General features: G+C 37.8%; 1 protein-coding gene across 1 annotated transcript in view; it reads left to right on the top strand.

Annotated features, from left to right (window-relative positions):
• RB1 (RB transcriptional corepressor 1) overlaps window positions 1-19,559 on the top strand; it is a 72,261-nt gene that overhangs the window by 3,817 nt on the left and 48,885 nt on the right. Inside the window, exons 3-10 of the mRNA XM_014868816.2 lie at window positions 6,465-6,577; window positions 8,494-8,628; window positions 9,544-9,582; window positions 10,391-10,458; window positions 11,942-12,052; window positions 14,252-14,400; window positions 15,140-15,217; window positions 18,818-18,927. Of these exons, the coding sequence (XP_014724302.2) occupies window positions 6,465-6,577; window positions 8,494-8,628; window positions 9,544-9,582; window positions 10,391-10,458; window positions 11,942-12,052; window positions 14,252-14,400; window positions 15,140-15,217; window positions 18,818-18,927 (803 nt within the window). The remainder of the gene's footprint in view (window positions 1-6,464; window positions 6,578-8,493; window positions 8,629-9,543; window positions 9,583-10,390; window positions 10,459-11,941; window positions 12,053-14,251; window positions 14,401-15,139; window positions 15,218-18,817; window positions 18,928-19,559) is intronic.

The raw sequence follows: 19,559 nt of genomic DNA, 5'->3' as shown, positions 1-19,559 counted from the left end.
ATATAAGCAGGAAAAAAAAAGCTTGAGCAAATTGTTGCTGAATATATTGGAAAGAACCTGTGTGAGGAACAGATGATATGGTGACTAAATTGGAACCAAACTTCTCCAAAGAAAATTTAAGTGGTTTAGGAAATTGGTAGAATTTGGAGTCTGCCAAGGACCCTAAGGCGTAGGGTCTGGTATGCTTTGAGCTCATCATCTTAGTTGGCTGTAATATGTGGTGCGTGGGTAGGAGCTCCATTTTTTTGTTGGCTGTTCATAGCACTGTTTAGGAAATGTGGCTCACTGTTCTCCTGCTGCAGCTCAGCTGTTCCGCCTCAGGAATTCCTGAGCCGTTTTTATCAAGTATTTGTCTAACTCGCTATTAAAAAATTGTCATGGTGAAAGATCTGCAGTCTGCATAGTTAGGTTTCAGGTTTTCCTAGTTTAGCTCTATTTGCCCATGTATTTTTCCCCCAAGTACTGTACTAATTTGTTTCTGTTATAATTCAAGCCAGTGGCGTAAAATTCTGTACCAGCCAATTCTGTTCCCCGTGAGAAATGTGTTATTGCTGCCTTTTCCCTCAGAAAGTCTCTAGCATATGAAGATGTTTTAGGCGTTTTTTCTTGTCTCTAATTACTTATTTTACATCCTGAAATTCTCCCCCACTGGTGACTTACACTGGTACGCAGGTGCTGCAGAGCACTTGATTTGTGCAGGAGTTGAACTGCTTTCTTAGTGAAGAAAATGTACAAGGTAAACTGTAGTTTAAGTAGAGGAATGAAATAAAGACTACTTAAATATGGAAGGTTGGTTTGTATAGACAAAAGAGTTCAGCAGGCTGAGTGTCCCCAGTCCATAAAATTTCACATTTAAATTAAATCAATTTCTTTTGGTTGTGGTTTCTTATTAAAAAGAGAATATTATAATTGGCAAGCCACCTCATCCTCACGGTAAAAGACAGAGAGGCCTCTTGCTTTTGGCAAAAGTGTGAAACACATATGAGCTAATAAAGTGTTTTCTGTCTAGACTTTGTCTCTAGTTTGTAGAACTGGAGCTGAACTGAACCTGAATTCATTGAAGCTTTGGATGGATAAGCAAAATTACAGATATTTTAGGATCTTCTGTTATTAAAAAAAGAAGAGCTACTGAAAGTCCCAAAACAAACAAATCATCACCATGGCCTCTTGCTGGTGATATTCAGTATCTTAGCAGCAGATGCATTGCTTGTATGTGCCCTTGCACTTTAAAAGCTCAGGCAGCTGGTATAGAGTTTCTTTTTTTACTCATCTTATGCCTATCGTGGGGAGAGATTGATGACCCCTCCAGTCTGGCTACATGCAAAAGTGTAAGGGAACTTTGCATATCAGAGGAACTATTTTAACTAGTTCAATACTTTCCATTGACTTCATTACTTTTAGCTGGTATTATATTTGAATTTGATCTCATCTGCTAAGAAATAATAATAATCTTCCATCCTAGATAATGTTCAATAGAATATCTAAAACTGGTATTGCTGAAAAATGGAGGATCTATCTTTGCACAGAATTTCTTATATGTAGACGGGGATTATAATGGTCACAGATTTTTTTTTTCTCCTGGAATGTTTTTCCTGCAGGTTTCTATTCTGAACAGTTTTCTATTGTGAGAGCTTATTGAGTCTGTTCTCCAGTCATCTTCCACCCACTGTAATCATAAACATGTAAAGTCAGAATGGTTTGGGTTGGAAGGAACCTTTAAAGGTAATCTTATTCCAACCCCTCTGTCATGGGCAGGAACAACTTCCACTAAACCAGGTTGCTCAGGGCCCCATCCAACCTGACCTTGAACATTGCCAGGTATGGGGCATCCACAGCTTCTCTGGTCAGCCTGTGCCAGTGTCTCACCACCCTCATAGCAAAGAATTTCTTCCTAGTACCTGATCTAAACCTGCTCTCTTTCAGTTTGAAGCCATTCCCCCTTGTCCTATCACCACATGTCCTTGTAAAAAGACCCTCTCCAGCTGTCTTATAGCTCCTTTTAGGTACTGGAAGATGCTGTAAGAACTCTCTGAAGCCTCCTTTTCTTCAGGCTGAACAATCCCAACTCTCTCCAGCCCCCTGGTCATCTCTGTAGCCTCCTTTGGATTCTCTCTAACAAATGTCTTGTACCATCAAGCTATTTCTCTATATTGATTGGAATGTTGTAACTGAGATTTGGTTTTAGTAAGCCAAGTTCCGCATCTTCCTCTTCAAAAATCAAGTGCTTGGTATTTACAGTGAGACATCCTATATCCCATTTGATTCAAGTATCCATCTGTGTTTGCATGTTTCTCACATACATTTCCCTTGATCTTCTTTTACACGGCATCATTTGAAGTTTCTATTCCTGGATCACTTTTGTAGGCTGTTATTAAAATTGTTATCAGTGTCAGCAGAAGAGTAAACGTCTCTAGCTGTATACTAGAGCTGAGACTTCCTGTGACCATCTCTGCCTCAGGACTGGTTTAGCACTGGAGAACCTCTGGAGGCAGAGAGCAGAAGTTATTTCTCTTAGTGCCTTTAACACCTTTCAGCTACATCTGGAAAGAAGAGAAGCAAGAATCCCATTTTACAGTAGTTAAGTTTTGGATAAACATTTTAAGCCAATGACTCCTCCCAGGTTGTTTTCACTAGATTTAAATAAACTAGTCATCTGGTAAAAATCAAACCGAATGAAAGTAATGGTAAGTCCAGAATGAGAAATATTTTGAAAGATTTTGTGAGAGTTTTAGATCTTTTCCTACAGAAAACTATATTGATTCAACAGAACTGACCTATGTCACCAGAAGTTATAGCATTGGTTCCTTGGAATCCTAAATAAAAGATGATAAAAAGAGAAAGCAATCTATGTAGACTACTAGGTGTTAAATAATCTTAGAGTTAATGATTGGTAGGTAGGCTTTGCTTCATGATGAGTTGAATTAAGGTCACTGGAAGTCATCTTACTGAAACTAAAGGACAGCCGAGGGCAGATGTGGAACTGTTGCCCTGCCCATTTTCTGTAGTGATGCGGTATCAACAAAGATCTTGAGTCAGACTGGTGAAGAAGAAAACCCTCAGAAATTAATTCCTGGCTATGACTTTGTCTTAATTTCATTCCCATGTATTCAAGTCCATCTGAGATGAATCATCTGCTTTGGCTGTAAACAAAGCAGAACAGTTGGAAGGAGTGATGCTGCTGTGTTTTTTGTTCAGCAGTCAATTTTAACTCATTTGTGTAGGAAAGAAGTGAATTTGGGGAGGGAAGGGGTATGAAGAGGAGAGTACTTATGAGTGGGAAGACATCTCCTTATCTCTTCTCCCCTTCTCCTACCCCATGATGTTTGTATTTGTTCTGGTTTCAGCTGGAATAAAGCTGATTTTGTTCCCAGTAGCTGATATAGTGCTGTGTTTTGGATTTAGTATGAGAATGTTGACAACACTGGGGTTTTAGTTGTTGCTACGTAGTACTTGCCCTAAGTCAAGGACTTTTCAGGTTCCCATGCTCTGCCAGTGGGCATGCACACAAAGATCTGGAGGGAACATGGCCAGGACAAGCATCCTGAATTGGCCAAAGGGGTATTCCATACCACAGAACGTCCTGCCCACTATATAAATTGCTGGAGTTTTGCTGGGAGTTGCTGATTGCTGCTCAGGGCTGGGCATTGGTCAGTGTGTGGTGAGCAAATGTATTGAGCATCACTTGTTTCTATTGGGTTTTATGCCTCTCCCTGTTTTTCATTTCCATTACTATTATTATTAATGTTGTTGTTATTATTCCTGCATTTTATTTTGGTTGAGTTATTAAACTGTTCTTTTTTCAAGCTATGATGGTTGGTTTCTGACACTCCTCCCCACTGCAGGGATGGGAAGTGAGCAAGCAGCTGTGTGGTACTTAGTTACTAGCTGGATTAAACCATAAAAATAATTAGGGATTAAAATCACTGGAGTCTTCGTGCATGGCTATGGCAGACACCTTACTTTTCTGAGAAAACTGCAGTTTACCTGTGTCTATGGTTGTTTTAACCATCAGTAGCTGGTGGGATAGTCCCAGTCTGGTATTCTTTCACGTTTTCCTCTCCTTCCTCTCTCAGTTATGTTACAAGACAGGCATGCTCAGGTGCTGCTCACCTTTTCTTTTCTACTAGAAAAAAACCCCAACCCATAATCTATTTTTCTTGAGTTGTGTGTAATTTTTCTTGTTAGGCCAGCAGTCATCCAACATCTTGTGTTGAGGAGGTGTCCAAAGCATCCTCTACCATCAGCAGTGGATGTGGGAGTAGTCTTAATACTGGAGTTTGGCTCACTCTAATGGTTTGAATCTCCTGGATTGCTAGGCTGCCTCTGAGACTGCCTTCTTGTGTAATGGTAGAAACAAATGAGTTGTTACCCCCAACCATGCTGGACAAGGAGTTTAAAGGTCATTCTGGCAAAACCAGACCTCGCCCCTATCATTGCTATGGCCTTCTAGCATTCATCCTGCCAGAGCTGAGCTAGGCTGCCCAGGAAAGCTAGGCTTGTTTGGATAGGCAACAAACCAGGAACAATTTCACCACTTGGTAGCACTCAGTTCTCCTGCCCCATAAGATGTTGTATTTACAGGACAACATCGTGGTGTGAGTTTGCAGGAGCATGGAGTGAAAGGAAATTATTTATTAAACAAGGTCAGCTGACTCCAGGGTCAGGGGTGTGCTCAGTGTGAGTAGCCATCCTGCCTGGTAGTTCACTAGCTAGCTTTAACCTTCACAATTTTTATATCCCTTTATGTATCAACAAATGCATCTCAGCCTGTTAATAGCTTATTGCAAAATAATTTTCTCGTGTGCAAGGAGTCATGATTTGTAGAAACGCTCAAATAGGAATGCAGGGAATGCAGGAAGAAAATAGTGACTTTAATAAGTATCAGTTACCACGTTGTTGAGGGTGGCTGGTTAGTTTTGCATTGAAGCCTGTTCTATAACTTAACAATTGCACAAGCAAGTGAAAACTTTTGTTCTTGGAGAAGGCCCCCAGCCAGTCTTCCCTGATATATAAATACTGTTCCCAAGAAAGACACAGAGCAAAGAAAAAAAAAAGTTGGCAATATTTGTGAAATTGTATCATTTATGGGCACAGTGCCATTATTGGTCATGGTTACAGTGCTGACTAAGCAAGGTGGATGAGTGGATGCTGACGGTGCAGAGGATTTTGGAGTGAGTTTAGAAGATCACATAAAATTGAGTGAGTTAGGTCTGGTGCAATCTTACTCTTACTGCCTTTGGGGAACATTTTCCAGAGTGAGCAGGCCCCTGCATTGGTGTTGTCTAGGAGGCAACTAGGTGGAATAATCAGGGAAAGGATAAAAAAGTAGGCCAAGGAGTGGGCTAAAGCTAAGCAGTGCAGAAGAGCAGGAATGCAGTGTTTCCATTCCCTTGCTCCATTTCATCTCTGTCCTCCAACAGATGTCATGTCAGACCTAGAGCTGCAGAGAATGTGTTCAGATCCTGCTCCTTTGCTGTGGGCCTGCGTGGTGGTGGAGTTTTATTTACAGGGATGCTGGACTTCTGAAAAGTATTTGACAAGTGGGCTGTTTCTGCAGTTCTGGCCTTCCCCCCTGCCTAGCTCTGTTTTCAAGATATCTTTGTTCCCAAAACTTGGGATATATCTGCATAATCTTGGGTGAAGTGATCTGTTATGGTTATGTCTTGGGATATATCTGCATGTTTTTCCATGCTTCTGCAAGTCATTGTTCTTCAGGGGTTTTCCACTGAGTTGCTGTTTTGGTGGAAGGGTATTGGAAACTTAAGTGATGCCTGTCTGGCTCCAAGTGAGTGGCTTGTGAACCATCATCAGGAGTTCTACTCCATGTGGATGCCGTGTCTGTCACTATGGGTTGGCTTCTTTTGATCAAGGATGATTGGTTATAACTTTCACCTTCTAAATAGCAGAAGGCAGATCTTTAATGTAGATGTATGTTGGAAAATGGCTGGAAGTGCTTGTTACTATCATGGTTTACTGAGCAGAGATGGGTTTGTGGTTTAGCAGTGATGAGTGGTTGACACAGCTGTACTCACTTATGAGTGTTTATTGCCTGCCATTGTAAAGATTTCATTTGTGCTTTTATGGCTTGGCTTCTTACTGTGTAACTTTCAGTGTTTTGTTATGGTCAAATATGGTAATTTAGGAAAAAAAAAATGGAATCATGACTTCTGCTTTGCATAAACATTCCATGGAACCAAAGCTTGTATTTCAAAGCTTTGCTGAATTATATGGGTAAAATTTATCTTGTACTGTAGGAATAAGAGTTGAAATGCTTGGTCTTTTACCTGCATCGTAAAACCTGGAATGGTTTTCCATTATCAAATAATTGGCTGTACCAGTCAAATATTTGTTTGAGGATGTTTTGTTTAACCATTTCTAATCATGTTTGGACAAATGATTACCTTCCATGCATTAACCATTTTTTTTATTAATAAAAACTTTTTCCTCTCTTTTTTTTTAAAAAGGCTTGTAACAAAAAGAAAAAGGAAACATGGGGAGTATGTATCTTTATTGTAGCAATTGATCTGGATGAAGTGACATTTACTTTCACTGAACTTTTGAAAAGTATAAACATGAGGTAAGTGAGTTTAAGTATGTGAATTTAGATTTCAACAATTGACTTGTCCACATTTTTATAAAGACAATGTTTTTAAAGTATAGTGAATCTTTGTGCATATCAGAATAGTTGATTTTACAATGAAGGTTAATTATGGAAATTCTGAATATATTGGTAAACTAGAAGTTCTTCTGTCATATTTTAGTTTAGGAAGCAGTAATACTTGTTTGATTCATCTGTGCTTGGTTTTGGTTGTATCACTCACCTCATTCTTGTTCTTGCTCTCCCTGAAGTATTTATCAGTTTAGGTTGGTGTAAACTGCATTTAAGATATTTCTTTCTTTCCCTGTATGACGATTTTCCAGAAAACCTTTTTCCCATCATGAGGCTTAGGTTAAATCAAGAAGTGGGGGAAAAAAATGTTACTCTTCAAACAGTTTGCCAGCATGCTGCTCTTTCTCAAACATTTCAATGCCAGGCTAAACTTTGTATTTTCATACACTGTTTTTGCTAGGAGAGTGGTAATGTTATATTGTATATTAATTCAGTTTATAATGCAGAACTTAAGATTATAGTATCTGCTGTTAAAGTAAATTTAGGTGGGAACATCAACCTTGTGTTAAATTAATCTAAGGAAAGAATTCCAGTGCCATCTGCCTAGGAATTGTGCTGTGTGTGGAAAGCATGCACAGGAGCAGAGCCTCTCGGTGCTCTAAGGCAGGAGGCTGAGTCCTGGCAATAACCTCAGTCTTGGGCAAGAACATCCTTTTCCTTGAAGTGATCTGTTATGGTTAGACTTCTCCGTGCTGCCTTCTACCTTACATCATCTCCCAGAGCAGGGTCAGGTCCAATGTTTTGGCTTAATCTCTTCAGTGTTGATTGCCTTGGAACAGCGTGACATTCAGCATGTTCCACCCAAATTCCACAGGCCAACCTGTGCTGAAAACTGGGAGACTTTTTCCCCTTAGGGTGTCAAAGAGTAAACTGTTACTCTGCTGATTGTGATGCAATACTCCATTGCTTGTTAGCCCTGGGCTTTTTCTCGCAATAAGGTCAAATTGGCAGAGATTTCTACTGGTCATCCTCTAGAGCCTTCAGATATATTGGAAAGATCTTTCAATCCATGATAAGAGTTCTTAAATGAGCTTCTGACTGGTTTTGTATCTTGCATCTTTAATCTGACAAAGATCAAAAAGTCTCTCAGAATATTATATTCTGATAGAGGATCAAAATATTTTTGATACAGTTGAAGTAGTTGGAAATTTTTGATAGCTTCCTCTTCTTTAATTTTAGCAATCTGCTCATTTTAGTTATGAGCATAACAAAATGCTTCCTTGATGGCCATAATATAACACAGATGAGCAGGGAGAACTTTGATCCCTTGTGTAATAGTATTTTCAAATGGTGGAGATGTCCTGTTGGAAGATCTGAAATTCTGCATAATCCGTTCATCTTCTAGGTCTTTCTTTAGCATGGGTGGACCCAAGGTTCATGTTCTTAGAGTAGTAGGGGCATTTCTAAAGCAGAGCAGGAGAGCTGAGAGGTGTGTGCTGGATATTTATGGTATTACCAGCAGTGCAAGAACAAAGGCGTGTCTAGTTAGCAAATTCTGACTTCCAGAGATAACATCGGTGCTAGGCAAGAAAACTTTCTGTCTGTAGTAGAGCCTGTGTCGTGACATAGCTCTGCTGCCAGGTTGAACAGTATTCCTGTGTCTGGAAGATGTAAAGGTGAGGCTCCAGGTAAGCAAGTAATGTTTCCCAGGACAAGGGCTCGGTCATTGGTAATAGCAGTAAGAACGTGTTGGAGTCTGGTGACATAAGGCAGTGGGTTTTCATGGAGATGTGTTTTTATTTTCTCTTTTTTAAGAGCTATTTCAGAACACTTGTTTTCACAAGTTATGATAATATGTCATCTCTTTTTCTTTCTTTTTTCAGTGTATGCACATTTTTTCAGTTTCTGAAAGAGGTGGATGTTAACATGGATACTGTAAGCACTAAAGTTGATAGCACTGTATCAAGGCTGAAAAAGAAATACGATGTATTATTTGCACTATACCACAAGTTTGAAAGGTAGTGTATGCTTTTTCATTTTGAAATTGATTTCTTTGTCAACATTTAAGTATTTGAATTTTTTAAACTGTGTGTTATAGAAGCCCATTTAAACTGTGTGTGCTAATATTTGCAGAACAGTGAAATTGAGCTGTTTACTTGCATTAAATAAACACCTTACATTCTACTCCATAACTATCACAATGCTGTGTTAACAACCCCCTTGTTGCATGCAGTACAAACAGTAGTAAGAGTAGCATGACGAGTGATTGCTACTCACTATAAGCTTTTTACAGATATAAAGAGGATTGGTTTGCTATCTAAATAATTTTTTTAATTTAACATTTTGCCTTCTGAATCACAAAAGACTCTCAAATATCTCTTAAATAACCTTTGAAAGGGGTAGGTAGTTTATAGAATGAAGGCATATATATCCTAGCTTGTTTTTGCATAAACTGATTTTTTTTCTTGAAATAGTATTTACCTAAAATAACTGGAAAGCAGCATTACACCACAAGACTTGCACTGACACTGAAGAAATACTAAAATTTAAAATTTTAAATTGCCCTTTTATAGAGTGTTTTGTGCAGCTGCAGCACGCTTTACTGTGTTGTGCAAAACACTGGGTAACAATGTATGTACAAATCTTGTCTTTATTGGAGAAAGCAATTTTATTTTATGAAGTTAAAATTGTTTTGCTAAAAAATTGTTTGTCTAAGCTTTGACATAAATATGCAAACAAAAACATTATTCAGGGTTGGCAGGGCTATAGTTGATCTGTTGTAAATATGTTCTTTGAGTCATCTTTTTTTTTTTTTAATTAGAAAAATGTTTTGTGAACCGGTGTAATTTTTTTAACTACATTGAAGTCAAAGATATTGCATAGTTTGCTTGCAGAAGCATGTTCAAAAATAAGAATCTATTTTGATTTTCTAGGACTTGTGGCCTTATTTATCTGGAACAACCTAGTAGTGAGTAAGTTTGATTTTCCTAAATTGTGTTTGTCAAAATAAGACATAAAACATAATGGCATGCTATCTTTTAACCCTTCAGGACTGACCTAAGTCATAGTGTGCTGTGTGTTTACTTTAGATTTAGTGTGGACTTTGAATTTCAATGAGATGATAGGAGATGCAAAAATTATATATATGTTATAGCGAGTATCTATACATCTCTGTAGCTGTGATCTGTACATGTTATGTATATTATATAGGTATAGTTTTATAAAAAATATAGTGTCTATATATGTGTATGTATATATAAGTAGATATGCATCATATTGTATTTATATATATTTTATATATCTGTCCCTCCTCCATGAGGGATTGGCACCCAATGACGTATGTCTCAGCATGCTGGGAATGAACATTTGGCTGGAGACTGAGCTTCCTAATCCCAGCAGCAAATGAGTGTGCTGAAAGGTGCCTTAACAAGTCCCAAATGAGCCTGAGTTCATGCTGTGGCTGGAGAGGAGGGCATTAGTCAAAGGCACAGGAGAAGGCAGCTCAGAGCAGTTCAATGAATTGTCTACATTCCCTTTCTTTTCTGAGGATGAGACAGATATTTCTTGTTCTTGAATGGCTTTACAGGGACTTAAGTTTTTCAAATGTGTTTTTCAAATAATTACAGAGGGAATGGAATGAGGTTTTTAGTAAACTTAATTCTATGGGAAATAGAGTCAAGCATGTTGTTAAATAGTTCCATAGATTGAAACATGTTTTCAGACATTGTAGTTTAAATTATTACAGAGCTATGAATGCAAAGTATTTTTGTTTCCCTGCAGGATTTCTGCTGAACTCAGTTCTGTATTAGTCCTAAAAAATTACTGGATTACTTTTTTGCTGGCAAAAGGTGAGTTTTGGTTAAAACACAGTAATTTTCTGAATATTTTTAAAGTGAGTGAGTTTGTTTTACATGTCTAGCAAGAGACTAGTATCCTTATTACAACTAAGTATTGTACAGACCCTGAATGTTTTGATTGCCTGGCTTTTCTAACTGCTTAATAATATTTCTTTATATACAGTTTGGCTGTTCTTGTCACTGATAGGCTCTCTGTATATAAACATATATATTAGGCTTTCTAAAATTTCTGTGACTTTTTTTCGTTTACTTTAAACATTGCTGTTGTGTATTTAAGTCTATTCTGAGGTGCTTTGTAGTCTGCCAGCATTTTAATAATGGATAATTACCTTAAAAAACTGGCATATTTTTAAAAATAAGCTTATATATATAATAAATATACATAATTTAATAAAAAATAATAATGAGGTATTATAGTAAGCTTCTGAAAGCATGTCCTTTGAATGTTACAAATCTTTTTTTGAAAAGGTGTATGTTATAGTTGATGTTGAGTGATGAAACGTTTATACTAGTCCAAAGAGTTCCTGTCTCATTGTATTCCTACTAAAAGGAATGAATTACATATCTCAAGTGCTGCTTACTGCAGGTGTGTGTTATCAGTGAAGTACATGCATCTCTGATATCAAAATCAGACTTGGGTCAGCTGAATTTTGTGGAGCTTTGTCACTAGAATTCTCCAAGCATAAGCATAAAGCAAAACCCACGAAAGGTTTTTTTAGCCTGCCTTTTCTTGAGAACAAAGAAATCTAGAATTTACTAGAAAATAGTTGTAGCATCAGAAGAGCCTGGGTAATGCTTCCTACTTCTGATAGAAAATAAATATAAAAATTGCACGTGTAAGTAGAGCACAGGTCGATCTGTAGCTGTTCAGAATCACTATCAACTTCCTAAATTTTTCATGGCAATACACACTGTCTTGCGAAGATCCTGTATATCTTCTCTAGCATATGAGTCATAATTTGGGGAAAATGCAGCTCTAAAACTGCTCTTTATGCTATTACTTGTGTGACTTTTAAGTAATTTCATAAAAATTTGATAGGCTGAGCCTACTGCGTGATAGCATGTTTTGAATTTCTCTTCACTGTATACTAGCAACTCCTGATTTCTGAATATTTAGTAGCTTTCAAAAAGCTTACATAAGACCACAAAAAAAGAAAGCATGGAGGAATTACACAGAAGTAAAAGGTTTTTCCTCTACAGTAAAAAAAGAGAAATCAGGACTGAGCACTGAGGGCAGGATTTTGTACACAGTGATTTTATTTGTGTGTATGCTGTCTAAAGCCACGAACTGAAGCACCAGGAGTATTAAAGTCAAGAGCCTTTAAAGAACACTGGCATCCTGTATGATGCTTCCTGAATTCTAGTGGTAGTGTTTTACTATATGAACTTCCAAATCTCTGTTTTATAAAATTACTTCTAAAATTAAGTCAAACATTCTTAAAAAGGTTTACTATTCCTTTTTATATATTTGCAGGTAAAGTGTTGCAAGTGGATGATGACCTGGTGATTTCTTTCCAGTTGTTGCTGTGTGTCTTAGATTATTTTATCAAACTGTCACCTCCTGCTATGCTCAAGGAACCATATAGTAAGATTTTTTTGCTTTTTTTCATTGAAGTAGAAATTAAATTTATTAAATTTCTATTAGCCATGCTACCATTCATAATTAACATAATAAAACTTCTTGAGCTTATCAAAATGCATTTTTTCTGTTTTAGTTAAATTTACATGATAGTGAACTTGAATTCAATTACCTGAATGTGGCAGTATATTTAATATAATTTTTCCTCTCCCCTTACTAATTTTTTAGAGACTTGTTAAAACAGCAAGTCTAATTTGGTAAAATAATTCAGGTTCTGGGTAGATTATAACTGAGAACTGTTATTTAGGTTTGTCTTGAGTTACAAAAGGGAAATGTGGCAGTATGACTCATTTTATTGATGTATAACAGCAGAAATGTAGAAGATACTGGAGTGTACAGATATTTAAAACAAATATACAGTGGATAGCAGCTCAAAAGAGTAGAGGTAAAATGTAGACAGCTTTGCTTTTATTGCATCCTGCTTGCTATTGCAAGTTTCACTATTTTAAGTAAAAATATAATGGATCTTCTCTATAAAAACTTCTATTCAGCAGTAAGTTTTTATCCATTAAGTTTTTGTATCTAAAACTTGGAAAACCTTGTTAGAAAGGTAAAGAAAGTAAATATTTATAGCAACTTTCAAAGATAGAATTCTATTTGAGCTATTTTCTTCAGGAAGCTATGGAATTAATGTACTGAAATATTTGGAGCCACAGGATGTGACTCACACTTTTTATACTGATTAGTTTATCCTCTGGTGGGTTAAGATGGAATCCTAGTATATTTAGCCTAAATCTATTTGCTTTATTTCTTTCTTTGGCAACTAAACATCCACCTGAGTTGTAATGTCATGGAATAGATAAGGTATTCACTACTGTTTTCTTCAAATTCTATGTTTTGGAGGATATTTATCTGATCTAGTGATTATTTGTTGCAGGTAAGAACAAATAACCTTGCTCTTATTCTAATGTGAATGTGAATAAAGGGGAAAAGGATGGACTTAGAACAAGCAAATCCTGCTTTCCTCCAGTACTATTTTGAATTTAAATTTGTCCTTCCTAGTAGGATAGACATATATGCTGCTGCTTATTTCAGGTGTTATAAAGCAGATCCTTTTCAAAAACTACTGAATTGAAAGTACCTGGTTTTGAATTCTGTGTTCACACTGATTTATTTTTTCTTAGTGAAACTCTGCAGAATAGGAGCTCATTTTAGAAACAGTTTGGTTCTGTGCATCATATCTTGAAAAAAAAAAATTCTGCCACTTGGGATTAAATGGCAGATGTGAGTGTCACTGTCCTAAGTGCAAAGCGCTGGGTTTCTGACATGAAGCTGTGTATGAACTGTCAAACAGCTCTGCATTCTTTGAGGGAATAACACCATGCATTGTTCAAAGCCTCGTGACCAAGAGGCTTTGTGTTGTGATAAATGATGTCAAGCTTTATGATCTGACTAAGGCTAAGGGGATTAAGATGCAGCCACCTCTGCAGTGTAATTTGTCAGAGTTTCTCAGAACAGTTGTCAAATGCAAATGAAATTACAGGTGAGAGCAGCATGCTGATTGCAGTGTCAGGTTTAAACCAACAATATTTAATCATATTAATGTATGTTATTAATATAATTCACATATTTCAGACATTTAAGCCATCTGTTTTGAGTTTAACAAAATGAAATATTTATTACCTCGCTGTATTAAGGTTTTTTGATGCTTTCTTCTAGGCAGTCTTGTTTGTTTCTGTTTATGTGTCTGGGGATATTTGGGGAGAGTAGGAATTCCCTCCAGGACCATATTCAAGGTTCCCACCATCACTTAAGTCTTGCATTGATTTATTGTCCTTCAGCTTCTTGTTTTATACTTCTTTAAAAATAGTTACTGATCTGTGAAAAGATAAGGCTTTCCTAGCTTTGCAAAACATTCTCAGTTAAAGCTACTTGCAGAAAGTGCTGTTACATTCTGTGTTAGAGTAGTTTCTTCAAAACAAGAAGTGAAAATACTGATACAGGAATTTAAAAATTAACTTCCCATTAGTATAGATTTTCTGTAATGAAGGTTTCTTACCTAGGTGAGTGTATGAAAAAGATAATATATTTAAGGGGGAGACCTGAAAAAGTATATGAGAAAAAGAATCTTCTAGGTTTAATAACTTAAATTTCTTCTTTCTTAAGATGTCTCTAACCTTGTGATGGTTTTGAATATCTTTCCAGAGTCTTCTGTGTCTGCAGTGACTGTAAATGGTTCAGCTCGCACTCCAAGAAGAGGTCAGAACAGGAGTTCACGTACTGCAAAGCAGCTTGATACTGACACAAAAATTATCGAAATCCTTTGTAAAGAGCATGATTGTAATTTAGATGAGGTAATGCCTGCACTTTAAAGTCTGATAGATCTTGCTGGTAGACTCCATCTGGAATATGTTTAGAAAAATATTAAAGTATTCTTTTTTAAAAAATGTCATTATTTATGCCAGCCTAACTATGTCAAGTAGTTACCTTCAGTAGTGAAGGTATTTTACCATTCTATAGTTTCTCTAGTCAGTAGTTTAAAAAACAAACGAAAACCACCCAAAACAAGGCCTTTGGTATGGGCAATAATTTTGCCAGGGTAACTGAATTGTGAAAAATACGGTGTGAAGCTACAGGCTGATCACAGCATGTAGCATATGGATGCAGGGCTGCTCTGATGGAGTTTCACAGCTGCATCCCATGATGAGAAAATGTATGCAAAAAGCACATTGCTTCTCTGAGAGATCTTAAAAGACCCCATTCGCCTTTTCCTCTGCTGTTAAATCTATTTCTGTGTAAAAAGGACTGATTTTTGAATATCCAGATGGATGATGGAAGCAGAAATGTGAGAGGGCTGGAAAGAGTGCAGTTCTTTTCCAGTTTAATCACTTAGTATTCCAGCAAAGGATTGTATTTGCGTGCTTACATATCACTGTGTTTTGGATATATAACAACTTTTGTTCTTGCTATATTGAAAACAAACCACAGTGCATTACGGAAATGTCTCAGTTTCTTGATTTAAAGATGTGAAAGCAGCGTATGCATGGCTGACTCGCTACCTTCCGAGTGTTACATTTTTTCCTTTTTTTTTAGGTCAAAAATGTGTATTTCACAAGCTTCATTCCTTTCTTGAATTCTGCTGGTATTGTAGCTTCAAATGGACTACCAGAGGTAAGAAGGAATTTAAGACATTTTGGTGGGCAGACTCTGGATGGGTGCCAGGCACCCACCAAAGCCCCTCTTTTAACTCCTCTCTGCAGCAGAATGGGGAGAGACAATATATCAAAAGCTTCATGAGTTTAGAAAAGGATGGGAGAGAGATTGCTCACCAAATACCATCACTGGCAAAACAGACTCAGCTTAGGCTGTTAGTTGAATTTATTGCTCACAAAATCAGAGCAGGACAATAAGAAGTAAAATAAATGTTAAAAACACCTTCCCCCCACCCCTGCCTCCTTCCCAGGCTCTACCTGCTCCCCATCAGCAGTGCCAGGGAGTCAGTTTATCACATGTTCCTGCCACAGCAGAGAGAGTGGAGTCCTTCCCTTGCTCCAGTGGGGGGCCTTCCTACAGGAGAACATCATCCATGACCTTTTCCAACATGAGTCCATTCCACAGGCAACACTTCTTCACCAACTGCTCCTGTGTGGGTCAGTTTTCGACAGGGTGCAGTCCTTCAGGCACATCCTGCTCCAGTGTGGATTCCCCCCAAGGGTCACAAGTCCTACCAGGAAATCTGCTCCAGGGTGGGCTCCTCTCTCCATGGGTCTGCAGGTCCCTGCCAGGACCCTGCCCCAGCATGGGCCTCCCACGGGGTCAGAGCCCCCTCTCAGGCATCCACCTCCTCCACAGCCTGCAGATGGATCTCTGCATCCCCACGGACCTCCATGGCTGCAGGGGCACAGCTGCCTCACCATGGTCTGCACCAGGGGCTGCAGGGGAATCCCAGCTCTGGCACCTGGAGCACCTCCTCTCCCTCCTTCCCCACTGACCTCGGTGTCTGCAGAGTTGCTCCTCTCACATATTTTCACATCTCTTTTCTCAGACAGCTGTTGTAACTTTTTTCCCTTCTTAAATATGTTATCACAGGGGCACTACTATAATTCTTGATTAGCCTTAACCAATAGAAAGGTTCAGTCTTGGAGCCATCAGGATTGTCTCTGCTGGACATGGGCAAAGCTTCCAGCAGCTTCTCACAGAAGCCACCTGTCTAGCCCCCCAGCTACTGATACCTTCTCATGCAAACCCAATACAGACAGTTCAACAGCTGTGTTTTACTTCATTCCAAGTTGCTTAAGATGCCCTTTACCCATTGGTGGAGTTTTAATAGGTTCTCTGAAATCATTTAGCAAAATGAACTGTTTTTTAGGAATGTGGGCTAGCAGGGATTCCAGTATTCATAAAGTATATTTAGCTTATACATTTGAATTTAATAGATTAATCTCCTGAGGCTAAACCAGGCTTTGCTCAAAGCAAAAAGCTTTTGCTCCAAGCAAAAAATCAGAGTTGCATATCCATGACCTTGGTAAGGCCGGTCATCTAAAATATAACTATTACAATATTAGGTCTCTGAAGTCTCTCTATAAATGCTTAAAGTCTTAAATTACACACCTTAATTTAAATATAAATGAGACATGTTATTGTAGCGTTGTTGGAAAGATATCCAGAAGATTAGTCTCAGTTTCACAACTTGGCAGAGTTTGGACTTCTGTGTCTGTGCAGAATTACTTTCATCTTGCTAAGCTGTTGCCTGGATGCAGCAGACTCTACCTTCATGCAGTTGCATCCAGCGTGCATTTTAATTGGTAACTTCTTGCAGTGTGTTTACATTCGTCATTCTTAAAAGTGTAAGTTTAGCTATGTGTCACCAATAGATGTGGTAACCTGAAAATAAGCAGCTCTGAAGCTGATCAGAGCAATGAGTCTGCAGGGCTCAACCAAGTCTATCTTCTGTTCAGTGTCATAGTGTATTGGGTGGGGAAGAAAGTACAGGACTCACTGAAGATCTTAATCTCTTCCTAAATTAATTTCAGGATATCAGTAGCCTGTTTAGACTTTTAAATTTGTGTGTATGTATAGTTGGGAAGCCCTAAATGAACTTCCAGGCAAAGGCATTAGTGAGTTTATTCTCAGATCAGAGGGTTTTCATCTGAGTCTGCTCGACTTAAGCACAGTATCAAAATTATTAGCATATGACTTGCTGGTGAAAATATTACTAAATAATGCATTTGAAGAAAAATCTAGTCACATGATCTTTGCTTCTTTACCTTGAGTGCCAGAGCAGAAAGTTAGAGCTGCATTTCAGAGGTAGTTGGTTCAAACATGTAATCAACTAACCAATAATCATGGATGAGATTATCAGTACAATAGCTAGTAATGTGGTACATTTAAATAGACTTTCATAAAAAACCACTGATCTTTCGAAAAAATTTAATGTTCCTTCCAAAGCAAGAAAAACTTTTGAGAGTTAATAGTGGTATTTTGTTTGTCTTTCCCATTTGTTTACTGGTCAGTCTTTATGCACTGATGAATAGATTGATACAGAGCTCTTATTTTTGACTGAAGGTTTCTTCCAAGTTAGCCCAGTAGAGTCATCTTGTCCAAGAGCTGCTGGTTTTTTTAGAAATGTATGAAATAACTGAAATGTTTTAGATGAAAAGAACGCATGAGCCATTAAGATGATGAAAAATGAAAATATAATTAAGTTTTTAAATAAAAAGAATAGTGATAATGAGAATTGAAATATAATCTTTGGTTTGATAGACCTAAACTCCAAGTTTTAATTGTGAGATCAGTTTGGAGCAAATCCATTTGGCAAAGGTAAAGAAGAGGGTAAGGAGCAAAGCTCTGTAGGAGGTATTTGCAGCTTTCTCTCTTGAGAATGAGAGGGGACTAATTTGGGTTCATATGCATTGTTGCCTGTTTTTCTAGCAGGAATTTGCCAGAGCACAGCATCATTTAATAAGTTTAAGGGCTCAGGGAGCAGATAATTGAGGTGGCTGCCTACTTCTGCATGAGCACTGCAGCAGATTTGGAAGGCCAGATAAAAAAATTGCAGACTTCCAGTTAATGTTAGTCACTCAAAGTAAAAATAAAAAGAATTAATTAAAAAAAATTCAAAAAAGATAAAAAAAAAGATTAACTTCTCCATGCAAAGTGAAGTCGTATCAATCTGGGATTTAGTCAATTAAGAAAATTCTAACAGTTCCTAAAAAAACTACAGTGTGAAACATGAAATAACAAGTCTATTTTGGTAGCAATAGGCATGTCTCTTAAGAGCTACTCTAGCACAAATATATTAATATGAAATGAGGAAACTCCTACTGAGAAAAAGAAGGTTTGAGTTTAGGCCTTGTTGTCCAAGCCAGCAAGGACAGGGACTGAGCCAATTGCTCAACAGCTGTTCTAAGAGCAGGCATTTTACATTTCCTGCTTTTGGAGATGCCCCGTTTTCTGGAAGGAAAGATTTAAAAATGTGGAAATGTTAGTTTGGTTTGCAGATCTGTTTTCTAATCTAGCTATTTTCGCAGTGTCAAGACCTTTATTTCATGAAAAAGTTCTTATGATCTTGGGTTGTTTTCTCTTATAAACAGTAATTTTCCTCTGGGTATGTTTCAGCTGTTGTATAAGAAGTAACTTTGTGAGCTCCAAGGTCATTCTTTTAGCATTTCAGCATAGTAATCATGAAGTAGGAATAACTTCTGTTATTCAGTAGATTGTCAGACTTGTTCCTTTAAAATAAATTTGGCTTTTTTTCAATGTCTTTTTGAGGCTGAAGTTATCTTGAAACAGTATGACGAGCTCTATCTCAAAAACAAAGATATAGATGCGAGACTATTTCTGAATCACGACGAGACTCTGCAGCCTGCTGTCACAGCATGGTAATATTTCCATTTACTGCTTTCATTCCATAACAGAGAATGTGAACTTGTGTTGCTCTCTGCCCCCTTGTGTTATAAATGGAGCTCTCTCTATCCTGTTGACCTAGCTTTGTAGTTCAACTAAGGTATTTCTGGCATCACGAGCCTTGCTTTATGTCATCACTTAAATAATTAGGGAACATATGACTGTGACTGCCTAAAATGATTTGGAGGCTGTGCTCTAACTCTTACTCTGTGCAAGGCCCTGCCATGCAGGGAAAGCTCAGGGATCATGAGGAGGAGGCATGTCATGCTAGCTGATTAGATGTGCCAGAGATGGTGTTATGGCTCTGAGCCAGCTGGCACTGAATGGTTTGGGTGGTGGATGCCCCATTCCTGGAAACATTCAAGGTTAGGCTGGACAGAGCTCTGAGGACCCCCATTTACTTGAAGATGTCTCTGGTCTTTGGAGGTGAGACTAGATGGCCTTCAAAGGTCCCTTCCAACCCAAACTATTCCATGATTGTTTGATTTTATTTTTTCTTTCAATCCTACACTTACATGCTAACAATGTCTGACAATTCAACATCTCTATAATTTAATGTGAGCTCACCATGTGAGTCTGAATTTATCCATGCTATGAAAATACACTA

Source organism: Sturnus vulgaris, chromosome 2, assembly GCF_052056855.1.
Source record: "Sturnus vulgaris isolate bStuVul1 chromosome 2, bStuVul1.hap1, whole genome shotgun sequence".
In the NCBI taxonomy this organism is placed as follows: Eukaryota; Metazoa; Chordata; class Aves; order Passeriformes; family Sturnidae; genus Sturnus; species Sturnus vulgaris.
Note: the sequence above shows the minus strand (reverse complement) of the source record. Positions and strands in the feature narration are given on the sequence as shown.